General features: G+C 42.2%; 2 protein-coding genes across 5 annotated transcripts in view; one reads left to right on the top strand and one right to left on the bottom strand.

Annotated features, from left to right (window-relative positions):
* The window catches only part of LOC105692926, an 88,716-nt gene that overhangs the window by 19,432 nt on the left and 41,618 nt on the right, over positions 1 to 27,666 (bottom strand). The window contains exon 1 of one of the 4 annotated variants that reach the window (XM_048655806.1): positions 12,155 to 12,190. The exons of the other annotated variants lie outside the window; for them this stretch is intronic. The gene's annotated coding sequence lies outside the window, so the exon portion shown is untranslated. Of the gene's footprint in view, positions 1 to 12,154; positions 12,191 to 27,666 lie in introns of those variants that run through there. 4 annotated transcript variants of the gene reach the window in all.
* LOC105692925 lies at positions 4,396 to 11,295 on the top strand. The gene is made up of 21 exons (XM_048655353.1): positions 4,396 to 4,871; positions 4,952 to 5,002; positions 5,076 to 5,237; positions 5,314 to 5,476; positions 5,591 to 5,712; positions 5,808 to 6,046; positions 6,122 to 6,291; positions 6,386 to 6,642; positions 6,730 to 6,889; positions 6,995 to 7,215; positions 8,470 to 8,559; positions 8,966 to 9,016; positions 9,096 to 9,257; positions 9,320 to 9,482; positions 9,545 to 9,666; positions 9,736 to 9,974; positions 10,045 to 10,223; positions 10,294 to 10,547; positions 10,624 to 10,783; positions 10,881 to 11,008; positions 11,100 to 11,295. Exons 1-21 carry the CDS (start codon positions 4,859 to 4,861, stop codon positions 11,159 to 11,161), a joined length of 3,168 nt encoding a protein of 1,055 aa, XP_048511310.1. The 5' UTR covers positions 4,396 to 4,858; the 3' UTR covers positions 11,162 to 11,295.

Genomic DNA, 27,666 nt, shown 5'->3' with positions numbered 1-27,666 from the left:
TCGAGTGAAAAGTTTCACTTTCTAAATTACATAAAGCGCAACGTATACCGCAGCTTTTCACTCACAACGAACTGTAATTTTGTTAAATACAATTACACGCGCACCGTAACGTACGCGTACGGAGCTTTCGGGTTATTTTCAAAGCGGTATTTTCCTGACCCAGCAGCAGCCCTGCAGGAAGCGGGGACCCTTGTGCAAATTTTGATCAACATTGGAGCGGAGAAGAGCGGATCGCCGTTCTCTGTTTACAGTGACAACGATCGAGCCCCTCTTCGCGAAGCTGCGGTCCACGGTGGCGAGCGCGGGGGGGATGAGGGGCAAAATAAAAAAAAAGACAAAAGGACAGAAACGAAAGGAAACGAATCGCTCGAAAAACCTCGGCACCGGCCCTCGACGAATTTTCTTCAAAGGGATGATCGTACACGCTACTGGGGAAATTCGAAACTTTTTCAGACGTGCAGACCGTACACACCGTGCTGCTCAAAAATCCTCGAGGCGAGGGTTCGGAGCAGTCCTCGTCTAGGAGGACTCGGTTCAAGGGGGGGCACGTTGGAAAGTCGTCGGTCATTGGGGAGACCAGGTTTGCATCGGGGAAGCCAAGAATTGAAAAAGTCCGAGTGAAAGTGTCCTCAGCACGCGACAACAAAATTGCTTCAACCAAGTAAAACGCGAGTCTCGCTTACAGTTCGGTAAAGCTCTCAGCCGAAACGGAACGACAGAAGCCATGTAAAATTTTGTTACTCCGTGTCCGGGGACTTTTGGAACGGCAAGAAAGACATGGAAAGCGCCGTTTCGACTTCTAATCTCTCGACGCTACTCGCTTCCACATTCAACGAGAAACTCGGAAACTGAGGCCCTTGAATTCGAGAAACTAACGAAGCATCAAAGCTTCGAATACATCCGAGACTTACTCGGTACTATACTTATATCAGGACGGCAGACTTCCTGGGTTCTGAAGGAACGTCGTATACGTACGTATATACATAGCCATCGTGTTCCCGAATAGAAACGACAAACCCCTTTCTGCTGACGACTCGCTTTAACGAGACAACTTTGTACCAGTTTATATAACCGTAATTAATACAAGTTCATACTCCCTGCTGTCTACGTCAAACAATTCTTGGGGTCTGAGAAATCAGCCTCGAATCCATTTCCATGTTTCAGCGTTAAAAACAGCTTCACAATCAAAGCTACCTTTGGTTGGGCGCTGGCCACCGCTGCCGTTTTCTACTATCGCTGCACTTCCGTTTCCTCCGTTGGTCCTCTCTCCCGGCGCCATTTTCTACCGTCTCTTTGTAAAACAAAAACAGAGGAAAAATACTCTACCGATTCAACGCTGTACCCGCCTTACCACCCACCAATACTTCGGCGAAACACACGACGTGTCTCACCACCTACCGAGCTATTTGTCGAAAAATGACAAATTTCAGCTCACATCATACAAAACGACGTACCCACGTACGTACGTACGTACGTGTACGTATACCTTTGTACGGGATATTTGCAGCTGGGAAAATGTCGAGCAATTTATTTCACCGAATAAAGAATTTCCATTGTGTCACCGGATGTGGTGGTATAAACGTGGGGCGCGAATGTTGTGTGCAGATTTTTTTCCATCGTAACGTTTGAATCGTGAAATATATTGTAATTTATGTAGTAGGTGCGTACGTACTTTGTACCACCCTTATCTACCCTAATACACCACGGTGTATCCGTGCACCTGTGAATTCGATGAAATATTTCTTTTTTTTTCTCCATTCGCGTATCGAGTTTTATTTTTCTCCCATCTCTCCCGTCGACGCATGGAGACGTGAATTCGGAAACGCGGGGGGATCATCTCGGGCGAGATTTTTCGTAACTTTACGTACGTATAAGTTTCGCAGCGCCGAGGGGTTAACAGTTTTATTTCGCTGATCCTACACGTTAAAGTCTGCCGAAGATATAACGACGAAGAAAGGCGTCGCTGATCGAAAGCAGCCAAGTACGTGGTTCTGTTATACTCGCAATAATAAAAAAGAAACTTGAATGAGCCCTCGCCCTTTTATCGCGATGTGATTTCGGCTAAAGCTGTACACCGGCAAGTTACTTCGGAATTCTTCTTTCTCCATTCTGTGAGATTTAGGAGAACCGAAAGCTCGTGGCGATAAAATCGAAAAGAAAAACTTGTCTGTCTCTCAGCCATTCAACCGATTGTGCAAAAATACATAGCGCGCGTACACGTGGACGTGAAATGATAATCGTATTTTATTTGAAAGAACAAAAAAAAAACAGCAAAGAGTAGAGGAGAAATAAAATGTTGCCTGAAAAGCTCAACTTTTACGCGAATTCCGAGCACTGTAGCAGCCGTAGCTTTAAGGGAATTATCATCTCATTTCGTAGACATTTTTCAAAGGGGCTTCTCCGCGCAGCACATACGGTACCCGGTACTATTTTTTACTGCGAAGAAGCAGAGTAAAAAAAAGAAAAAAAAAAAGAAACTTATACACGTACATTCGAGCACATTATATAATGTGTAATACGACGTAAAAGCCGCTACAGCGGGAGGCTGATCCAACGATATACAAAATTTCCCGTGCCTGCGACCAGAAGATGAGTTTGTGAAGCTACGTTAATTAAGAACGGTCTTAAATTTCAAACTACTAAGCACCAAAGTCGATCGAGAAACTCTCCTCGCCATAATGTGACTTTATAATTGGTAATAGGTTATTAGATATACAGTGTATATATCCTTTAACGTCGTTACTCGTTACGGAAACCTGCAAAGTAACGAGAAATGCCATCTCAAGTTTTTGAGGGTAATGAGGTAAGGTTCACCGTCTGTATTTGGCAAGTAAGATCCGTTATCAATAAACACATCGCTCCTGGAATTAGAATTTTAAACTTTGGCCGAGGCGCGGTTCGCGTTCCGTAAAAAAAAGATCGTAAACGAATCAGCGTGAAATAATCTTGTAGCTCTTTTACTGCGGATATTACTCCCCTTTTTATCTGCATTCCCCACTCCGACTAATGGACCGTCGTAATTTCAGAAAACGAGCTTTTTCCCCCTCACCGTAGAACAACCGCCACGAGGTGCAACGTCGCGGACCTTTCAAACGGAAAAAGCTGCACGGGTTATCAGCGACCGACGCGCGACGGATTCCGACACGGAAGATTAAACCGTCTTATGTCTCATAAAAGGAATATATGTATATATTCGTGTCTACTCCAGAGCTTTTTCAAGAATCTCGTTACTTTTATATTTACGTATAAGATCAAGTTTATAACAAACTTTCGTCACTCGTTCACTCGACCGTCTCGAGCGTTACAACTGGATCGGTCGTGACACCGAATACACGTACGTTCGGATGAAATTTTTCTATATCCGACTACTTTCGTTTCGCCGACTACCTTTGAGGTGCGTTGTAGTTCAGCCGATCGGGGATTTCAGGAAAATGAATCGAAAGGACGTGCGAGGGGGAAGAATTTTTTTTGAAATGAAAAAAAAATTAGATGTCTCTGAGCCGCTACCTGGGAAACAAAAAATTACCCGAGATTAAAAAGAAAAAAAAAAAGGCAAAGAAGACTCTGAGGCAAAAATAGAAATGGTTAGCGTAAGACGTTGAGTGGATCGGGTCGACGGTGGGAATAGCGGTGAAAATACATTATCGGTGGAGTGAACGAGTACATCATACTTCGACGAGACGCACGCGGGACGATCAGGTTTTGCCAGGGAGCCAGGGCGGCTGTAGTTGGGCTGCTAGGGGTGGATATTGATTCCGCGAACTCCGGCGTCCCGCATGAAGAGAGCCGGTTCGCGCGGTGTAGTAGCCATACCAAGGCGGAGAGCGTTACGTTTGAATGTCTGCAAAGTTCACCCACATATTCGCATACCTACCTGCATACCTCCGCCCGTAGATACATGTACGTTTGTATTACGTGTACGAAGGTACGACTGCTCGAGTGTGCGGCAGAAGTACCGGAGTTCGTATCGCGCGCGCTCCTTCACGCACTCCAGGTCACGGGGTCAAAGCTCACGGCCGCTACGTAATTTTACCCCGCCGCACGATACCTCCGCGCGATCCCCGATCCCCCCCTCCCCCTAAGAGTCACCGACTGGTCTCTCGTTTTTTCTTCAGATTTTAAACACCGACTCCACGAACCCCTCCTAAAATTAGCCACATACTTTCGTTTCATTTGAATTTTATTTTTATCCATTTTGTTTTTTCCTCCCTACGTTCGTTCGGGATTTTCAGCAATTCAGTTCGCGCTAGCAACAAGTAGTCAGGTGCGATGGTGAGCAATTCCTAGGCAATACTTGTGATTTTCGTTTTTTTTTTTTTTTTTCCCCCTCAATTTTTCATGCTGAACAAACTTTACATTTTCGTGAGGCGCGCGCGTGTTACGCGTACGTTATATTTTGGGAAAGTGGCAATGAGACGATTTTTGATCTCCTCTGTCGACGTCCTCCGTAATTGGGTTCAGCAAATATTTGAAGAGTTGTATACCCGCTGTTAATACTCCGAAACGCGAAGCGAGAGCGAATTTTATTCAATGAGGCGAATGTCGGTATAAGTATTCAGTCGTGGAGCGTTTGAAAAATTAATGGATCGAAATAAGACGATAGGATTGAACAGGCGCATCCCGTACGCGAGCGATAATGGGGATCTGATACGGCTGTGAATCAGTGCGTGAAAACGACGTGACACCGATTTCTTCGACTCGAGAAATACATACAAGTGACCGCTCGAGTAGCTGTTCAATTTGGTAAGATTTGTCGGATTTTATGTGCTCGATTTTTACTCGTTTTCGAAACTCGAACGCGGCGGTGTAGAAAATTTCAATCACGGAAGAGGGTCCTTGCCCAAAAACGAGGAGGAGGATGCATTGCGCAGGTAATTTTGTCCGTCCGTTTTCCAGGGGGCGGGGAAAAGGTCGACTCGACGATTAAATATTTTTCAATTAACTGTCACAGGTAACAAAAATGTCCCGGAGATGGATCTGGACATGGCGATCTCTTTGACAGGTAAGATATCACGAATGGCGTCCGACGCGAACAAACACGGGATATCGCGATAATTGTTCCGGAATTGCAACAGGCTTGGGCAAATTTCACCTGGGACTGGTCGTTGTCGCCGGAGGGTGCATCGCGGCTACCACAGCGGATACCGTGGGTCTTAGTTTTGCCCTACCCGCTGTGGAATGTGAACTAGAATTGTCCGCGGTCGACAAAGGGTTGTTTTCAGGAGCCTCGTTTCTGGGTAATCGTTGATTATTTTCATACGTAAAATAAGATTTTTAAGCGCAGAGAATGAGAGTTTCTTTCCGCTGCGGTAGGTATGATTTTGACGACACACAGTTGGGGTTTTGCATCGGACACATTTGGCCGAAGAGGGGTTTTGATCGTATCCCTGGGAGCGGGCTGGCTGCTGTCGGTCCTCGCGAGTTTATCTCCAGTATTTTGGCTTCTGCTTCTCTTACGATTCCTCGCCGGAGCAGCGTGAGTTTTATATTTATATATTAATTTTCCTTCCTTCGGTGGGGAAAATTTTCTCAAAAGTCATACCGATTCTCGTAATATTTTGAAGACTTTGTACCTTCTTTCATTTTCCAGATACGCCGGAATGTCGTCAACGTTTTACGCCTACCTGGCGGAGTTTTTACCCCCTGAACAGAGGGCCAGACGTGTAGCTTGGAGTTTCCTTTTCCAAGGGGCGATTTACTGCCTGTTACCAGGTTAGCTGCTGTACCAGCTGTAACTCATATCGTGCGTGCAATAAGACTTTTTTTTTGCTCTCTTCTTTTCTCGTTTCAATGCGAAATTTTTACAGTCACCGCATGGCTCACTCTTTCACTCGCGTGGAGTTTGGATCTGGGTTTCGTCGTCCTTAGATCGTGGAGATTTTTGTGCCTCTTGAACGGTATTTACGCTCTAGCGACGTGCATCGCGATTTTCTGGTTCCCGGAGAGTCCGAAGTATCTGCTGTCCGTAGGAAAAGAACGAGAAGCGTTAAACGTTCTGAGCAGAATTTTTTCCATCAACAAAGGACGACCGGAGTCGGAGTATCCGGTATTATTCGGATTAGCATTTTTAATCATCGCCGTAGTTTTTGACGATCGACTGACCGATGGATTGTTGTAACAGGTCCGGTCGATCAGAATTACAAATGAGGATATCAGAACCGAGCAAATCTCGAAGATCTCTTTTTCGACGATCTTGAAGGCTGTCAAGGACCAACTTGTGCCCATATTCGGTCGACATCATTTTCGAACAACTTTCATCGCGTGCATTCTTCAGTTCTGTTTTTACTCGGTGTAAGAAAATCATCACCGATGATTTCTCGCTCATTCTTAGCGTCTGCGATTCTCGTTAATTCTCTTCTCTGTTTCTTTCAATTTTTCTATCAAGATCATCCGGAGTTTTCCTCTGGCTACCCGACATTCTGAACCGCATGATAAGCTACGGTGAGGCGAATCCGAACGGAACGGTGACCGTCTGCGACGCGATGAATGTACGCCCGAACGTTTCCTCCAACTATGGCATGTGCGGTCGAGACATGGACCCTATAGTATATCTGAGTTCAATGGTGTTGGGGGTCAGCTACTTCATAGGCTACGTGCTGGTCGGTTACGTGGTGAAAGAAGTGGGAAAGCGGAAGCTACTCTGTAAGGAAAAGATCAGAAGATTAAACGCCTAGTTCCGATTTGCTATTCAGACCATCCGACTCTTCAACGACATTTCACACTTTCCAGCTATCCTTCAATTTCTCAGTGGAGTATCCGGATTCGCTATTTATTGGGCACCGAATACGATCGTGACAACTGTTTTATTCATATTCCTCATACTGCAACCGGGACTCTGCTTGGCTCTACTCAGCGCAACGATAGTTGACCTCTACCCCACGCACCTCAGGTAAAATATTTCCTCTATAATCGTGAGATCTTGTATAAAAAAAAAAAAACCATTAATTTTCACCAACAATAAGACTAAATGACGAATTTCGGGATTCTTTTCCAGAAGCGCAGCGGTTGGGATAGCTCTGACCGTGGGCAGGCTGGGAGCCAGTCTGACCGGAAGTGTATTGGGTTTCCTCTTCGAATACGATTGTTCCATGACAATTTTCGGACTCGCCACGATATCATTCAGTATGCTCTTCTTCACAAGCGTATTTAAAATTCGCTACACCGACGGCATGTCGAATCAACAGCTGAGTGAAATAATTTTTAAACTTCCTTGCAGTTAGCGTTCTGCTGTCGTCCGTCATACCGAAGCGTGATGAGGTAACCAAAACTATCACTTGATCCAAATCGTGCATTCCCTTTTTTTTTCCACCACGACGCTCTCGAAAATCAACGGTGTTTAGCGACTCACCATTAGAATTATTTATTCGTAAGACTGTATCTGTTGTGATTTTGAAAAAAATAAAAAGAAGGTTCTCAATTATTTGCATTACCTACTCATCGTTACGACGAACATATTTGTAACGCTCAATTCCACTACACCGATTCAAATTTAAGTTACCTTCGTCGCGAGATTGACCCCGTTCGTTCTGTGTGTTCATGTGTGCCCTACTTAAAATTACATAGGAAAAAACCTGTCACTGACAAAAGCAGTGTCAACAAAAATGAGTATCAGCAAAACTGGTGAAACTATGAAAACTAGAGATTCTCTTTTGATCGAATTTTTTTTCCCAAGAGTTATTAATGATGAGCGTATTTAATTTTACAGTGTGTCTAACACCTGTTGGTGAGAAACATCGGATAGAAACTCTTTCACTTAGCAGCAACAGACTCGTAAAAGAACATACAATCATGATTAAGAGGTGCTCTACTTGTAAAGGATCGAGATGACAGAAGATGATGATCCATGTTTCTCGGACGTAATGAAATTGTTACCGCCAATTGATGATAAAATTCGATACTTAAATAAGTCAACTGACATTGTTTGAAGAAACCGGCGATAACACCTCACAGCGCACTGATGTGTGTGACTCGGAATAGAAAATTAAAACTGGATAACTCACGTCCAGTCGTATAGGCGAGTAATAACATATTTTTCCTCAGCGACGCGCGAACACGCGAAGATACCTAAATTGTTACACGTGTCCAATGTTTAATTTCAGTACACAGATTATAGCCTTTCACGCGAAGAAGTGAAGGCATGAAAAACGCATAAACCACGCTTACGTCCTATAAAAATTATCGTAGGTGCCGGTCTTTGTTCACCTTTCGTCATTATCGTACGTCGCTTTCTCTATCTTTCGTTTTTTGTTTCCCTCTTTTTTTTTTTTTATCTATTATGACGTGCCAAGTATTCGATAGAAACGATAAGAAATTATTTACCGATGGAAATAATTAGTTAGCGATCATTCAACGCGCACCGTTATTTGCCTTTGCATGTTTTGCGTCTTCGCGATCGTTCCGGCTGTGGATTGAGTTTAGACAAAGAAAAAGGATGGGGGAATATTGATTGAAATAAGAAATCAGATTGAAAAATCAATCACTCAAACCGAGCTTCGCAGCGGTGTTTAATAACCGGAGATTTGGGAAGGACGACGAGCCAGGACACAACCATGAATTCTGGTGAGCTTATTTCTTCATATTTTCGCGATAAGTCAACTTCAAAGAAAATTCTGTAAGTCATTTTCGCGATCTCTTGTCCTCCGACGATGACAGATGTTGATTGAATTTCTAACAATATTTAAAACTCCGTTTCCAACGGAATGGAATTCTGTCGTATTTTTTCCTTTCCAAAACTACTCAAGAAGCAACAACACCAACTAGTCAGTACTGATAGTACGAGCAAGCTGATGCTGATAGTGTAAAATTGCTAGTGCCGGTGGCCTCGAGGCAGTTTTTTTTCATACAATTACCTCTCCCAATTTATTTACACTTTACACTCGAGGCGATTGGTGGAAAACAGCTTTTCGAGAAACTAGTCTCTTCGAGCGATTGATTAATAAGAAAAAAAAATGACTCTTTCCTGCAGAGGGAGAAAATAGACATGCCGTAGATCTGAATACAGCGCTCTTCATGACAGGTGAGTTAAAATCCCACCCTCTTCCAGCCCGCGTCCGACGACAAACGGTGAAATTGGCGATTCTTGTAATTACTGTTAGGAATGGGCAAGTTTCACATCGGACTGATCATCGTCGCCGGAGGATGCATAGCGGGTACCACAGCGGATACTCTGGGTCTCAGTTTTGCCGTTCCTACTTTGGGATGTGACTTGAACTTATCCGCGGGCGAAAAAGGCCTATTTTCTTCAGCGTCGTTCATGGGTGGGTAATGAAACTCTGTTCACTCGTGCGATATTTTAACTAAAGTTTCTCGACGTCGTCAGGTATGTTTTTGACGACGAATATCTGGGGCTTCGCGTCGGACACGTACGGTCGACGTGGAATCCTGATTTTGTCGATGGTAATCGGTTTGATATTAACCGTTGGAACGAGCCTGGCACCGGTGTTCTGGCTCCTCGTCCTGCTAAGATTTCTGACCGGAAGCGCGTAAGTCTAGATTCCTCAAACAAAGTCCTCTCATTCGTTTCGATAATTTCACGTCGTTTCAGTTACGCCGGAATGGCATCGACGATTTATTCCTACCTGGCAGAGCTCGTTCCACCCGAACGACGAGCGAAATTCGTCGCATTGATATTTCTGTTCGAAGGATCCGCGTTCATTCTCATACCAGGTGAGTCGGACGAACGTCGAGACATCTTCTTCTTTGTTTGTCCGAATTGTAATTGGGAATCGTTATCAGCTGTTTCCTGGTTGATCCTTCCGTACACGTGGAGTTTGGATCTGGGATTCGTCGTCTTCCGGAGTTGGAGGCTCTTGATTCTTCTGAACGGTACCTACACCCTGTGCACGGTTTCAGCTATACTGTGGTTCCCGGAGAGTCCGAAATACTTGGTATCCGTCGGTAGACACCAAGAAGCCATCGATGTTCTCGGACGAATTTTTTCTCTCAACACCGGACGTCCTTCCCACGAGTATCCGGTGAGTCTTGGACTCGATTGATCGCGAGTGAGGCAATCGTTTTACCGTACAAGAACTTCGTCTTCGATAGGTCCAAACGATCAAGTTAACGGACGAGGACAAACGGGCGGTTCAGCCTCAGATATTACTCAAATTTTCCGTACCGACCGTCTTGAAGAGCGTGAAAAATCAAATCGCACCGATATTCGGACTGAAGCACATTCGCAGCACCGCTTTGGCCTGCATAATCATGCTTTCCGCTCACGCGAGGTGAGGAAAATCCGACGCCATCTCATCGATCGCCTGTAATGAACGCATTTTTTCTTCCCCTCACTCACAGTGCTTTCGGTCTCTATCTCTGGCTACCGGATATCCTGAATCGTTTGATAATATACAGCACGGAGAATCCCGACGTTTCGATAACGGTCTGCGACGTTATAAATATACCGAAAAATGCAACGATCGGCGTCAATTGTCAAACCCAGGTTGAACCCACGGTGTACATCGGTTCATTGATAATCGGAGTCGTTGACTGCTTGGGTTACGTTTCAGTCGGCGTCTTAGCAAATTCCATCAGCAAGAAGATGATGATAGGTAAAACTTGGACGATGAAAAATATCCTGATCCAACGTTGAGGTGAACGAGCTAATTATTCAGCGATACTTTTCAGGTATACTTCAGATAATCAGTGGTCTAGCTGGTTTCGGAATTTACTTCGCGTCAGACTCGACATGGGTGACGATATTATTTTTCGTGTACATCTCTCAGCCATCACTAACGATGGCTCCGCTCAGCGCTGCGATAGTCGATTTGTATCCGACGCATCTCAGGTAAAATGTCTCCTCGTTAGAAGAATTCGTTTTCTTAATAGTTTTTTTTTTTTTTCTCTTCTCCGTTCTGTCGCCACTGTTTTATTTTTTGCCTCAGGAGTACGGCGATGAGCGTCGCTCTGAGTTTCGGCAGGGTAGGTGCTTACGTGACCGGAAACGTGATCGGAGCTTTGTTCGAAAGTAATTGTACGCTTGCCATTTTTACTCTGGGCGCGATCTCCTTCGGTGAGAATCTCTTCGACAATTTACTCGTAAGAAGATCATTGGGAAATTGCAATTTTTCACTCACCGCCGATGTTTTACCATTTTCGAACAGGCAGCGGTCTGCTCTCCGTCTTCATCCCCAATACCGACACGAAAGAGGCGAAACCAGTTTGACGCCGACGTGAAATTTTATCTAGCGTCAGAGCGTCGAGGACGTCGTGAGATAAAATTTTTTGTACCGAGCTCGTGTTGTTTTCAATATCTGCAAACTTTGTATTCGGATATAATAGATGAGAGATGAGGGTCCAGCATTGTGTTATCCCGAATCCCATATAGCGTACGATGCATGGAAAACGAAGAGGAGGTTCTCTCGAGCTTTATCGACTTAAATCGCACCTCTGAAATTCCTTGGATTATTGAATTCCACCGCTATCGAATTCCTGCGTAGTCGTTACCTGTGCGGATACCGGATCAGTGTGAACACCGTGAACAGCTGAACACACCGAAAATCTGGACACCGGAGCGACGGTTTGCGGGGCTCTAAAAATCCAACTTGAAAACGGAAGCTCGGTTACGACCCGTCGAAGTGATCCGAACACCACGTTCTCTACTAGAGTTATCTGGTAACGGGGGTTAGCATTTTATTGAGTTACGCGATGGTCAATGTCCTCGTAAAAGTCATGGGATCGCAGAACACTTCTACGTGTAAAGAGAACGAACCCAATCTATTCCTGTAGCTGAGCCATACCGATCGCTCGTTTCGGCTACGCTACAAAGCCGTACCTTTTATTCGTCTAGGTATGTACGTACTCCGGTGCACCATCCGGATCGTTCTATTCTGAATGATTTTTCGTTCACCCGGAAAATCAGAATCTGAAGAATCCACAATATGATGGAATCGCGTCCGATAACTCGATTTCGGGTAGCTTCCACACGGATCATCGTTGTTGATTGGAGTGGACTGAGGTTGGCCGGATGTTCTCCAGAGACATTAGATGTATAGTCAGATAAAGAAATTGCACCGGTATAACAAGCTCTGCGCTCGGGACGATAGAGATTAATTATCGTAACACGCAACTCGGCCACTTATTCATTTCTTTTGATAAACTTGGCAAAAGAGCTTCGAAAAAAATGAAAAAATAAATAATAAAAAACCTAACGACTTACCACCCGGTCGAGACAAGGCATCGCCTCCTAACGCTAATTACCTGAAACAGAGAGAAAAAAAAACGTATGTACGTTAGAATCGGCAATTAGTATGAAAAATTAAATGCGGTGAATTAGATAGCGTGAAATAATTTCCCGGAGAAAGACGTACATCCGACATGACGATTGTAAATGAAACGAGACTCGTAGATTGGTCGTAAATCATCAACGCGCGTCTTTCGACATTGTGAGTAAAAAAAAAAAAAAAACAGATGAAGGATCGATAAAGGGGAAGTCGTCACGTTTTCATCGTAGTTAATGAACGGAAAATGATAAACGTGAAAATTACTTTGCTGTCTGTTCAACAACCGCTACACCGAGAATGCGCACCGCGTACCTACCCACTCCGATAGTGAAATCGACGACCTTATTATTCTCCACCGTCGGCACTAACTAACTCCACAAAATTACAGTCAAAAACTTCGATAAAAATCTAAAATGCGCCCGAGTCACGCGCGGCGTAAAAATGCGGAAATATATATGGTTAACGCTGAGGAGGAGAATGTTTTTTCGTCAGATAAGAAAAAAAAAGTAATAAACGAATGAATGAAGGAGTGATGAAGGATTACATCAACGATGTTGAGGTAATCTTATCGACGTTATTTTTTTGTTTAGCGGCCTAGTCCGTAACGACGTTTATAGTCCGTAGGAATTTCAGTGGCCAAATAACAATATCCAAGTAGCTGGCGTCGGGACGCGTATACGACTTTGGCGAAAGAAGAACAGTGTTCGACCTCGTAATATTGTTAACGTATTCAAGTATCCAATAAGAACGAGCCCAAGGGAGCCCTGAATCGGGCGGGGGGTTGAAACGTTCGGGTGAAATATTGCGACGTGGACGAGAGCTTAAAGTCGTAAAGTTTTACCATCCAAAACTTATGATTGATATTGAATCGTTCGAGCGTACATAAATTCTCCTTATCTTTCTTCTTTATTTTTTTTGCCTAAACCAACATTTTTTATTTATCTTATAGGATATATAATTTTTTTTCTTCTTCTTCTTTCCATCCCTCGTTTTATATACGTCTCGGACGAACAACTCAATCCCCGAAGAAATCCCGGAACATAATTTATCTCTCTTCGAAAATTATATCGGTGTATCGATGCAATAAATAACTGTAAATCATTCTCATTGTCGGAAAAATTTCGATCCCTGCTCGAGTATTTTTTCCTTCCCTTATGTTCATCCCACTCCGAATCCCAACCACTGAGTTATACCCACGTGAGTCTGAATATAAAATCGTACCGACATTCCCGACACGCACCATGTTTAAATTTATGGGAAAACGATGAACAGCGGTCGGAGCACCTGTTGAAATTTCCTTCTCCTTTTTTTCTGTTTTTTTTTCTTTTTCTCAATAGACGTTCGAGGGAAAAAAAAAAAATTCCGGGGTACCGTTTTACAGAGGAAAAACTCGGCACATTCATCCGGCCTCGGGAGCAGCGTAGTTAATCCTTTTAAGAATTTTATCTGCGCGGTCCTTCGCGACCCTTTTCTCAGAATTCGGGCAGCCGGGTGGGAATACAACAGGCGGTATCGGGGAAATCCCAAAAAAAAAAAAAGGGAAAAGGGAAAAAAAGGGAAAAAAGAACGAAATCGGGTGAAGTTTTCTCGTCGAATATAGAAGAAGCGCGGGCCACGATCTATACGGTATATTGGTCCGTAAACAGGTTACAGGAAGCCTTCGGTACTCCCGGCGAATTACCTGAAGATCAGACGACCCCTACCGCGTCGTTTTCGCCGAGGTAGACGATGCTGGATGCTCTAAAAAACTACACGATGTTCTCGGCGGTGAAAGAGGAACGCTCGAGGTATACCGTCGTACGAAGACACACACCTGGTGTGTACGTGCACACGTAACGTATACTTTTCTCTCGACTTTCCTCCCCGGCGGAGAAGAGGAGAGGCTCCGCGGCTCTCAGCTACCACCGGAGAATCCGAGTGGGCCTCTGACGTCACTGGAATACATGAATAACAAAACACTAACGCTTTCCACTCGACGAGCTTTTCCTACCCTCTCTCCGCACCACCTTTTGCCGAAGACCGCGTCTGCTACCGCAACCCTCTCTTTTCTCTCCTCTCTTTCCTGCAACAAATCCTTCCCTGCCCCTCCCACCCCCTCCGTCGAGCGTAACCTCCGGGGGATAACCCATCGCGGGGCTGATTCTGTTCCGATGAATTTTGGATGCAAGTATCAAACATCGTGAAATCAACCCCCGTTCCGCTGCCGTTGCGGGCCCGAAATGAATCAGGCGTTTCGCGTCATCGGTACCGAGGAGATTTCACTTTTCACCCTCGATATTTCTATTCCACTCACTTTATTTTGTGAGTTATTCGCTCGTGTGCTCGAGGATTTTGCTTTGTGCTCGATAACAACGACGGGGGATGTTATTTAACGAATGTTTGCGCCTAATGTTAAAGCGTGTGATATTACCTACATAATGGGTATAGGTATACGTGGTGTGGGTACAGCCGTATCCGTAAGTTGGACGCGTAGCCTGGTGTTTCGAGGATCGTTTCCCTTTGTAGAAATATACACGGGAGTTGCGTCGGTAAAGAGACGCTAAGGGGGTTGATATAATTCATCCCTCTGTATTCACCTAGACGGGGATAATTCGAAGACAAAACATTGAAAGCTAGCGGGATGACGAGACGGTCACAGGGATGATGTTGGGGGGGCCAATTACCGTTCCCTTAATTCACACGCGTCTCTCTTGACCATGGAATTACCACTGTGTGTATTACAGTCGTACAGTTTACGCGGTTATTCGTCAGAATGAGAGAAGAAGTTTTTTCGAGACTCTGAATGGCTGAAAGAAAAAATCAGAATTCCCCGCAAATTAATTGAATAAATGTAAATGAGGAAAATTAATATTCTCAATTAATACGACTTCAAAATCAGAGACGTATTTTACTCGAATTTCAACTGCAGACTTTTGAAATCCAATAATCATTTGTTGCTCCGGGTCGTTGAGACCGACTTGTCGCCACCGAATATAATAATATGTTACAGTATAGTATGTACGTAACAACCACTTGTAGCGACGACGTACCTACTCGGAGAACGTATAATGTATGGCGTATACACCTACGTATGTACCAAGAAAAATATGTACGTAGAGATACGTGCCGTATATATGCATGCGCCAATATTTTACACCAGTGCGTCTCCGTTGTAGATTCTCGCGAACTTTTCTTGCGCCGCCCTTTTCCGAAGTCTATTTATAAAATAAATAGCCTAGAATAGAGAAATTCTCCCTGAATGGAGAGAAGCCTGGCAATAAAAAAAAAAATACCACCTGCAGCACCTGCACGATGGTATAGCTCCGGACTTTACGTTCCGTTTACCTTTTCAAAATTGAAAGAGATTTCTAAATCGGAAGCGGTCCACCTTTCGGTTTCTTCTTATTTGATTTCATTACATTCGGGGTTTTTTTTTTTTTTTGATTATTCAAATGAGGGTAGGTGGATCGCTTTTCTTATTCTTTCACAAGGGTTGTTCTGTCTTTTGATTTCAGTTCAGACGTGAAAAAGTTTTTTGTTTTCCCCTAGCGTTTGGAAATAGAAAAACCCGACTAGACCAAGTTTCGTGGATTACCGGACCTCCTCTTCTTTTTATCTTACTCACTTCTTCTTCTGTAATATATTTTTTTTCCTATCACTCGCTTTTCGGCGTATTAAGTTCTTCGGGAAAATAATAGAAGATATCCCGACAATGCCTCCGACAATAAGTCACCGAATGAAAGCTCTCTCCCCCCCCTATCCACCCCCTTCACTCTCGTCGCCCCTCACCCTCTTTCCGAATTTCATAGTCAGCTGCAAATTTCACTCGACACCACGGCGACGATACTTTCATGACGAATTTTATCACAGTGGATCGTAACGACGAACGTCGATTTGTTTTTCCTTTTTTCATCATTTTTCTTTCTTTCACAGGAATCTCTTTCTCTCTAGAAGTTATTTTTCTTTCTCTTTCAGTTATTTCGCAATTAATATGTATAATTAAGAAAAGAAAATTCCACCCTGCGTCCAAAGCTCGTCAGAAAAGCTTATCCTACTCAGAATTTAAGTCGGAGCTGATACCCAAATATGTATACATAAATACACGCAATAAAAAAAAAAAACCGCGATCAAAATTAAAGTTGCTTTCTAGGCAAAAAATGAAGTATTCTTAAATTCGGTCGTAGGACACTTTTCTAATTTATTTAGACCTCAGGAACACGAATCCAAAAATTAAATCGAGCTACGAATTTTCCCCTCGAGATATCTCAGTGTTCTTGCTCCAAAAGGTGAAAAATTGGCGATAACTCGATCAATTTTGAAGTTAGATCAATTGAACTTCCAGATTCGGATTCTTGGGGTCAAAATACGTGAGAATAGCATATAGAATAAAATATTTTTGTGACCCAAAATTGACGTGGAAAGCACCCTCTATATAGTTACATATCATAAAACTCGCAAAAAAATTATATTCTTCAAATTTATGACGAAAACTCGAGGGGTGGTTATTGTTGTTATTACCATCATCATCATCATCATCATCTCCTTCAAACTTTTTTAGCTTACCATTTTTAAGCGAGCTTCCGAAAAAAGCTTATTGGTAATTATTACGAAATGTTGAACAGCTCGCAAACTTTCCCCACGCTTAAATATAATTCGCCTCTCGCCCTCCCCCTTCGAACATTATATTTTTTACTTCTGTTCCCGTTTTTTCTTTCTTAAATTTTCCTTTTAAAGTTTCCCTTTTTTTTTCACATCCCTTCAAATTTGACACGCGGTATATTTCAGCTCTTCAAATTTCTCTTTTGCCGCAGTTTTCCTCTCCACCGATTTCCTGAAGCCTAGCTTTTCCAGCTATCTCTGCCCTGAATATTTGCGGTGAAGAGCCGGGCGCGTTGGCAAACAATGCTGGATGTCGATATCGTACTTTAGAATCTATACAACAAAGCCGATATTCCTATGTCGCGATATTTCTATCTCGCCCTACAGTTTCCTATTAGTTTTGAGTCTAGGTTTCCATGCCCTCAATTTCCTCCCTTCAAAATACTGACGCGACCTGTGCGGAGTCAAGAAAAATTAAACAACTAATGAAATGCAACGTCAATGAAGATTATTGGTAACGAGGAAAAACGAACAAGAGAAATCACGAGAATGTTGGTAAATTGAACAACAAGTGATCGCGGCGAATCGATATGAGGACATTGTTTCGCGATATCTTTATTTTCGAAGGAATGTAATTTACGATATTTCATAGGAAGATAACCGTACTCGCGATGTTATAAAGAGCGCTTCACTTATATTTAGGGGGTTTTAAAAACAAGGAGATAAATTTTCTCTTATAGATTACACGGCTTCCACCCCGGTAGAAATGTGTCACCCGCTCGATCCCCCTCGGGATGGGGGTGAGACAAACAAGGGAGAAAAATGAGGAAAAAAAAACAACAATTTTCACCTAAGCTCGCAAAAATGAGAGGGAAAAAAGTAAAATATTGAAGAATATAAGGAGAAGAAAGTGAACAAATACGTAGAGTAGGGTGGGTTAAAAACAAAATTTTTTTTTTTTATCTTCTTCACATGGGGGCAGAATTTGTATCTCATGAAAAGAGACAATTTTTCAAATGTGGAAAACATTTTTTACTTGATATTTTGAGGTAGCCCACTCGTTTTTTGAATGAATAATTAATCAAGTGGGGTACTTCCAGCAATAAAATTTTTTCCACCTAATGATTACTCGATCGATTGCATGAGTAGATGATTTTGGCTTTTAGATTTGGATTCTTGAGCTGATTATACGTGAGATTACCTTTAAAAAGCCAAAAAAAAAAATCGATTTTTAGGCCCAAAGTAAAGTAGCTTAAAAATTGATTGTATTACACTTTTCTTACGTATTTTGACCTCAGGAATCCGAATCTGGAAGAAAAATTGACCTATCTCTAAAATTGACCGAGTTATCGCCAATTTTCAGCTTTTTGGGGTCAAAAATAAAAAATTCATTTTTTAGTCTATATTAATGTAATTTGAGCTCAGGAATCCGAATCCAGAGGAAAAATTGATCTATCTTCGAAAATTACCGAGTTATCGCCGATTTTTCGCATTTTTTGGCATAAAAATGGAGATATCTCGAAGGGAAAAAATCGCAGCTCAATTTGGACAACGGATTCGTGTTCCTGAGGTCAAAATACATAAGAAAAGTGCCACACGATCAATTTTAAAAAATAAAAAATTTTGGCCAAAATTTGAGATTTTTCCAAGGGGTACCCCTTACGATTTTTTCAAATTTTGACCAAAAATTTTTATTTTTTAAAATTGATCGTATGGTACTTTTCTTATGTATTTTGACCTCAGGAACACGAATCCGAAGGCCAAATTGAGCTACGATTTTTTCCCTTCGAGATATCTTCAAATTTGTACCAAAAAATGCGAAAAAATGGGGATAACTCTGTCATTTTTGCAGATAGATCAATTTTTCTCCCAGATTCGGATTCCTGAGCTCAAATTACATTGAGAGAGTCTAAAAAATCAATTTTTTATTTTTGACCCCAAAAAGCTGAGAATTGGCGATAACTCGGTCAATTTTAGAGATAGGTCAATTTTTCTTCAAGATTCGGATTTCTGAGGTCCAAATACGTAAGAAAAGTGTAATTCAATCAATTTTTAAACTACTTTACTTCAGGCCCAAAAATCGATTTTTTTTTTTGGTTTTTCGAGAGTAATCTCACGTATAATCAGCTCAGGAATCCAAATCTGAAAGCCAAAATCATCTACTCATGCAATCGATCGAGTAATCATTGGGTGGAAAAAATTTCCTTTTTTTATAAGGTAGAAATTCTGCCCCCGTGCGAAGAAAATAATAGAAAAAATTTAACGTACAGCTTGTATGAATCATGATAATATTATCTCTGTATCGAAATGTTTTATCGGTAAGAATAAAGCGAGGACGAGTGATATTTACGGCCTGTGAAATGAGACAACGTCGTCAGACTGTAAGGGTTGGGTTTCCCTTATAGAATGATCGCGCAGGGGAATTTCACGTAGTTGTAGGGTTGAAGGGCTTAAGGGAGTTGGCATTCCCAATTCACGTGTAATTGAGAACATGTTACACGCTCACAAAGCGTCCAAATGGTAGTCCGCCTCGTCCTCGCGATCCTACCCCAACCGCTCTTCCCTTTCTCCCTTTTATCACCCGACCCCGAAGACCCTCGGGTACAACGAATACATTTATCACTGCAAAGAAAATCCTGGATGACGATCAAATTAGAACCTCTCTCGGGAAATGGCGCGCGAGGTAAAAGTATAGAATATCCGTACACACCTGTAACAACCCCGCAAATTATGCGCCCTCCAAAATTTTCCCCCCCCCCTCACATACTTCAGCCGTACTTTTATTTATCAATTTTTCACAGACGTCCGTAAGTCGGTGGGTAAATGTCTCTTTATCCTTCGCTAGTCGTTCGCGTTTTTTTTTCTGTTTGAATTTATTTCTACTTTCTTTTCCAGACTTTTTTCACGGAGAGGACGTCTTCGTTGTATTCGGAAAACGCGCCCTGTACTAGTTTTTCTTTGGTCCTGGAACGTCACGCGTCGGTAGGTGGTTGCACGTGGTTATAATTTAACCGTAGTTATAAAGACACTTAATATTTACGACGGCCATTAATTCCCCCCTGGTAAAAAGTACCCCGCGATCAATCGTCGTCGTCGTACGAACCCCGAACGTCTTCTTCGTTCTCCCGACAAGAGTTTTATACGCGTGTAGTACCACCGCAGCAGGGTGGTAAGTACGCACCCTCGACTCCGTTTTTCTACTCATTCATTTTTACGTTCATTCGTTTATCCATTCATTTCATGTAATCAAACCTACGATTACCACCCACAACCGTACGAACCATGCACGAGCCTCGTTGAGGATTTTATTACCTCCTTCAAATAAAATCTATTCAAAAATATATCGTAGAAATAAAGGCATCTTGAAAATTGTTTTTGTTTTTTTTTTGTTTTCTTGTTTTTTGAACGGTGTTTGCTCTCCATTCTTCTGAATATTCAACTCAACGACCGCAAACGCCGACAATTATTATCGAGGCTTAGAATTTTCAAGACTGTCGAGCTATAAAGAGTGCTTCGGAGCAGCTGTACGAATTTTTCTTTTCTTCGTTTTTTTTTTGTAACAAAAAATCAAACCTGCGAAATCAAGAATGAAGAAATAAATCTCACACCTTGAAAATACTGTGAATGTAAATAAAAATAAAATATTTAAATAGAGAGCTTGGAAACAGTCTCCGCTGCGAAAATAATCCCGTGCGATATTTTATCTTAAAAGTGAGAAAAAAAAAAAAAATATGAGACGGAGTGTAAAAACGAAAATTTAACTTTTATGTATGTGTTCCCATTTATGATTAATATATAAAAAAAAAAGAAGAAAAAAAAACACCATAAACGTGTCTCACCGTGTGCCTCAAATATACATACATACCCACAGATATCCGAGCGTTATACATACGTATAGCGATGGGGTCATGAATACTTAAAAACTGAGCCGGAAATTGCGGACTGCTCCTACTGGTAAACGCCACATTGAAGCGCGCAGACATCGAGCTGGGGGTTGTTTCCCAAAATGAGAAGAAAAAAAGTCTAAAAAAAAAAAGAAGAAAAAAATGGTCCACACGTGCATATTGTATAAATGTAAATTATTTAATCCGAGGATACAGGTTTTCCAGTTGCATACCGTACGTCCAGCGAAGCGATTGAACCGGCTTTGAATATTTGACACGGGTGGGTAAAAGGAAGGGGCAAAAATGGAGGTGAAAAAAAAAATGGTACGGAGATACAAAGTTTCGTTGCAAGTAAACGCAACCGAGGCGAAGTAGAAGGAAGAAGAGGTAGTCAAAGAAGTAAGAAGGAGATCTCCAAACGCGGTCGCTCGCTTAGAGCCCACTCGTTTAAAGGAGAGTATAAGGTATATATTTTAGATGAAACAGAGTTCGCCACTTTGGTCGCGACGACGTCACAAGATACACGCGACGCGACGTTGCAGAGAGTCTGCAATCTCGCGGCTCGCCGACGAGAACACCCCGCAGAACTTTTCTTTCGTTTCAACCCCAAACCAGCCTCCCCTTCCGTTCCCCCTTTTTCTCACCTCCTCCCTTTTCATTCCTACGGAATCTCGCGCGGTACCTACCTCCATATATCCGCGTACTTGTACGGCTACGTGGAAAACCAGCCGTGTATGTATGCACGTGCGCGACGTACATTCACACTGGGGAAAAAAAAACCGTCGGTACAACCCGCGCGATTTTTCACCGACGAACCTGCGGAGTTCCAGTTCCTGAAGTTTGAGAGTCGAAGTGCGGAGCGTCGGAGCGAGCGAAAACTCGAGAAAACCGATATAACCGTGCACGTATCTACGTACCCCCGCATCCCGCACGAGACGACATTCGTGCATGAGGGGGATAAGTTGACGCCCCGCTACAGAATCACTTTTTTACCATTTTCCTCCACATCGCCCCTCGCAAAGAATGTTCGCGATTCTTGACTAACGGCGTGCTTAATATGCGCGGAACATGGATGGGGGTGTGCGGGTACGGAGGCATACGTACGAACGGATTTACGTACATTCATCCCACATACGTACGCGTCCTGCGGAAAGAAATGCTGCGGTGAAAAAATATAAGTGAGAAAAATCTTCATTCAACGTATAACTTTGTCGCTCTTATCGCGACGTTTTTCGCATTCACACCCCCTCCCTCCAGCCACCCTCTTTACCCGCTCCCTCCCCAGACGACGTTCGCGCGACGTAGGTAAAATAAATAAGAATGTAATGAATAAAACAATGAAAAGCAAAAAAAAAAAAAAAAAAACCAGTATCATAGGATAAGATATAAAAAAGGAATTCAAGAAATTCCACAACCACCGGCGTCGTCTGACGAAAATTAACGAGCGAGCGGCAGCCTGTATTTTATTTTTCTCTCTTATATTTTCCCTCTCTTCATTTTCTCGTTTTCCATTTTTCTTTCTCTTCTCCTTTGCTTTTTCTTATTCTTATCGCTCCACCCCCACCCCCCCTCTCGTTTCCGCTATAACCCGGACTCTCCTTATTTTCCAAACTCTCGCGCCTCGTGTCTTTCACGAGTAGCGGCGGTTCGTTCTGAAATCTTTAAGTTTTCACTCTTTGATCGCTCAGCCCATGTTTTCTTCTCATTTTTTCCTTCCGCTAGTCGCGCGACGGCGATAAAATCACACGATAATTTTGAGGTAGGATAAACTCACCCTACGTCCTAATGGGTATACCACCTGTGTGTACCTGCGATGTCGCAGACGGGAAGTACAAAGGTGTAAGCCCACCAGGCAGCGGTGTAAGTAGCAGCAGGCAACGGTAAGCTCTTCTCATCGTCGCGACGCGACGTGAGACGCGGGAATGCCTCTGGGCATTTCTAGAAAATTCAATTCGGAGTGTGTATAACCACAAGCGTAAGATACATCTCCCGGCGGAGTTCAGTTCGAGTCCGCAAAGTTCCTCGCTTCTCTACATCACGAGACGTGTGGATAAAGCGGCCGAGTTTCCGCTTCATGATTTCGCACTTTTTTTTTTACTCTTACCAATTTTCACCGCGAGCGAAAATCTCATGGTAAAGGGGGAAAAATCATCGCGACATCAGAGGCGGGCTGTTGGGAAATCAAAGAAAGAAAAGAACAGGGTGAAAATAGTCAACGAACCATTTTAAAAATAACGAGGAGAGAAAAATTTTGACTTTGTCGTAGAGGATCGTCCCGTCGTTTGCGAAATTTTGTGTAGTATTACCTTTACAGTAAATAAATATTCGCGTTTGTGTGTACGTACATAGGGATATCGTGCACCTCGAGGCACGCGACTAACACCAGTTGTAAAACGAAGGAGGATTCACGAGCAAGTTTTATTATTATATATCCAAGCGCGGCAGCAGTAAATGGTGCACCAGGAGCTTTCTGTCCTTTCGAAACCTCTTCGCGAAATCCCTTTCTATTTCCCTCTGGTAACCCGTTAATCCTCTTATCCCAACAACTGGGATCTGTAGGGGGTGACTGAAACGGCGTACAGCGTAAACAACCAATAAAAACGTTATACCTTGTTGTTTTATTATAAACTCCGTGAGTTCAGTATGAGGAAGTTCTTATATAACTCAAGTAGGTATTATAAACAAATTCAAACTTGTACGACGACTGACGGAGTTCCTTCCTCACCCCCTGCCCCCCCGTACTTTTGTAGTTAAATTTCTTCGCATCTCCACCATAGCTCTCCGTTTTTTTATCCTATCATTCTTTTTCCCTGACAAAGAAGTGAGGGACTTTCGTGCGAGTCGAGGTAGTGTTCGAATTCGGATATCCATTAATTCGTATAATTGTATTTTCACTCCGAGTGTTAATTCTACCCCATTTTTTTCCCTTTCATCGCGAACAGAAACGGGACTCGTACAGGAGATTCCCCTTAGCCTCGTTTTTACTTTGTCCGTTTGAATTATTTCGATGATCATTGCGTTCTTCACCCCGGCGAAAACGCCACCATAAAATACTCGGGCAATTTTACGCATTTCTTTAGTCAGGTAGCCACGGTCGTGGGGTTTGTTGTGGAGCGTCACCTCTGCTCAGCCCTGAAGGTGACGTCTCACAACAAAGCGCTACGCTGCTTGCTACGCTGACTCCAGCAAAGCTCGGGCTCCTCGTAGACCAAGAAATTCGAATATTTCGACCCATGCATGGATTGCGACGAATCAAAGCGGGTCTACGACTGAAACCAATCGATATGTCTTATAATTTTGCTGCTCCCAACAGCGAATAATTGACGATTACTTGATCGATTGCATGAGTAGATGATTTTGGTTTTCAGATTTGGATCCTGAGTTGATTGTACGTAAGATTACTCTTGAAGAACCAAAAAACAAATTCGATGTTTGAGCAAAAACTAAATCATTGTTTTAATTGGGTTTAATATGCTTTTCTTACGTATTTTGACCTCAGGAATCTGAATCTGGAAGAAAAATTGATCTATCTCTAAAATTGACCGAGTTATCGCCAATTTTCAGCTTTTGGGGGTCAAAAATAAAAAATTCATTTTTTAGTCTATATTAATGTAATTTGAGCTCAGGAATCCGAATCCGGAGGAAAAATTGATCTATCTGCAAGAATGACCGAGTTATCCTCATTTTTTCGCATTTTTTGGCATAAATTTGAGGATATCTCGAAGGGAAAAAATCGTAGCTCAATTTGGACAACGGATTCGTGTTCCTGAGGTCAAAATACATAAGAAAAGTGCCATACGATCAATTTTAAAAAATAAAAATTTTTGGCCAAAATTTGAAAAAATCGTAAGGGGTACCCCTTGGAAAAATCTCAAATTTTGGCCAAAAATTTTTATTTTTTAAAATTGATCGTATGGCACTTTTCTTATGCATTTTGACCTCAGGAACACGAATCCGTTGTCCAAATTGAGCTACGATTTTTTCCCTTCGAGATATTTCCATTTTTATGGTAAAAAGTGCGAAAAAATGGGGATAACTAGTTCATTTTTGCAGATAGATCAATTTTTCTTCCGGATTCGGATTCTTGAGTTCAAATTACATTAAGATAGACTAATAAATCAATTTTTTATTTTTGACCCCAAAAAGCTGAAAATTGGCGATAACTCGGTCAATTTTAGAGATAGTTTAATTTTTCTTCCAGATTCAGATTCCTGAGGTCAAAATACGTAAGAAAAGCATGTTAAACCCAATTAAAACAATGATTTATTTTTTGCTCAAAAATCGAATTCGTTTTTTGGTTCTTCAAGAGTAATCTCACGTATAATCAGCTGAGGAATCCAAATCTGAAAGCCAAAATCATCTTCTCATGCAATCGATCGAGTAATCATTAGGTGGAAAATTTTTTTTTGCTTCCAAGTACCCCACTTGATTAATTATTTATCCAAAAAACGAGTGGGCACCTCAAATTATCATATAAAAAAATGTTTTCCACATTTGAAAAGTTTTCTTTCTCTGTAAGGTACAAATTCTGCCCCTATGCTAAGAAAATAAAAAAAATAATCTTCTTTCAACCCACCCTAATGTGGATATCCCATAGATTCGTGTGGATGGATATAACTTTTCACTGAACTGTCGTAACACGTAACGCGATCTCTACCATTTTTCTCTAATGGCCTCTACATACTTTATGCCCTCATGATATTTTTTCCTCAAGCTCGTAAAAAATTCGATTACCTTTTATCCTGGTCGCCATAATTCTAACGGATAAACAACCTATCCGGAGACAAATTACTAATTTTTCGCCTGTCACGCGGTTTCCGTATATAGAATTCTCTATTTGTTGGTATAGATATAAGCAGACTGCGTCGGAGGCTTCGCGACCCCATGTAGAGTCTGTTAAATTGTGGCCAAATTATAGGGTTGGGTTGGAGATATAGCTGGGGAAGAAACGCAGAGAATACAAATAAGGACACGCATTACGGAAATTAGTTTATTGCAGCGATTGAAAATCATCGGAAAATATAACACGTAACTTGTGACTCGACAAACTGATTTTTTTTTCTTCTCTCCTTTCAAATTATGCAAAACAGGAATATTTTTTGCACTCACTTCTCGGACGAGGACACATTCATTTGCATCGGAGGTGCGAGGGAGAAAAGTGTTTTTTGAAACACCTTTCGTTTTGCTTTTTTTTTTAACGTGTGAGAAAATTTTTCGCGGTCACATAACCGAATAACAATCTGTCGACGAATGAAAAAAGCGTTGAATTTTGATTAACGTGTGCCGCGCAATCGAGCATGTCCGCAAATATATAATGTACATTATACACGTACACCTGTACCGAATATATACCGCCTTGGAAGAATTTTTTATTCGAAAATCGTTTTTCTTCGAGGCAATTTAACTTCCATAATGCGGAAAGCATTGCCCTCGGCTTTTTCCTTTTTTTTTTAAATATATTCAGTTACAATATGATTCGACTTGTGATGTCACGTACGAAGTTATAACCGTACAACGTACGATTTTCCGTATAAAAATTTTATCATACAAGCGAAACACCTGTCGCTATATTACAACCTCCGGAGGGAAAATTTATTAGCACACGAAGTAACCTACGAAAAAGTACGAACGCTTAATTCGAAATATGATTTTCATGATGGTTGAAAAAAAAAAATGCCAAAAAAACTCAGCGCCAGGATTTTATCTGCGACGATAGATAAAGCTTCTCGGCAAATTAATTTCATGGTTTTTTCCCCGCGAATCTGTTGTCCCAGGGGAATTTCCTCACCGTATCCCGTACCTGCTGATCTCCGGTTTAAAACAACAGGAATTTCGATTCGTAACCCAATTAGTATAATACGAAATTAACACGGTATAAAATCTACGAAGATCCCACATCCAGCTTTGCCCGAAAAGGATCGAGACTCCGACACGATCCGAACGTATGGTTACAACGGCGGAGAATTTAACGCCGGTAAGAAGCTTACACGTAGCACGCTCAACCAAAATCCAACGCGTCTATAATGCAGACGCGCGTTTGCGGTGAAGTTGGTTAACGCATTATATTATTTTAACAATAATAATTCCGCACAGTTTTCGAACAACCTTCGTACCTAAACACACAGATGCCCCGCGCACACCTATACGTAAGCACACACGAAGAAGATTAGAAAAGTTTTATCAAAGTGGATTTATCCCAGAGCTCCGAAGATCGGCATCGCCCCGCTCCCTTATCCGTTCAACCGATCTCTATATTAATTATTTTCAAACGCGACGCACGTATGTAGATACATGGGAACAAATATCCAATTTCGTTAGCAATTCCTAGAGATCCCTATCAAAATATTTTCCAATTTATATTCAATCGTTGTTCGGGCGCGCATTTAATCGATCTCCCCCACTCTTCTTTACTCTCGCATAATTAATGGCTGAATAAAACAGGCGCACGATAAAAGAAAAATTATCAAAATTCTACGATCGTATGCAACATCCGTATGCCTGTAATCGTCTGTTTCTGACAAGCCGACAAAAAAACCGAGGGACGAAAAAAAACAAATCCCTCGCCAAACGAAGCAGAAGAAACGTAACAATTTGTTGAACAAAGAGGCGAGAAGCGAAGGAAAAATTCTAAGTCCGAAAGCTACGTAACGTGCGCAGCCTACAATCGATCGTACGACGGGATGACGAAGAAGTTGATTGATTACGTTTCCGTCGGACGACGCGAGCCGGTGTACCGGTACCCTCTATCATTACACCGTGTATAAATATAATTTTTCAAAAAGTCAAAGTCCCGCGAAACCGTTGGACTAATTCGCTTTTTAAAAACGTATCAATTTACCGGAGGGAAAAAAGCAACGCCGTACCGTAGAGATACATTGACCGTTACGGTTTACCGAGGTATACTACGTACGTGGACCGACCGCCCGTACCCTGCAGAGCTCACGATCATATTCACATGCAAATATATTTTGAATAATATCGCGAAG

Source organism: Athalia rosae, chromosome 5, assembly GCF_917208135.1.
Source record: "Athalia rosae chromosome 5, iyAthRosa1.1, whole genome shotgun sequence".
Classification (NCBI taxonomy): Eukaryota; Metazoa; Arthropoda; class Insecta; order Hymenoptera; family Athaliidae; genus Athalia; species Athalia rosae.
Note: the sequence above shows the minus strand (reverse complement) of the source record. Positions and strands in the feature narration are given on the sequence as shown.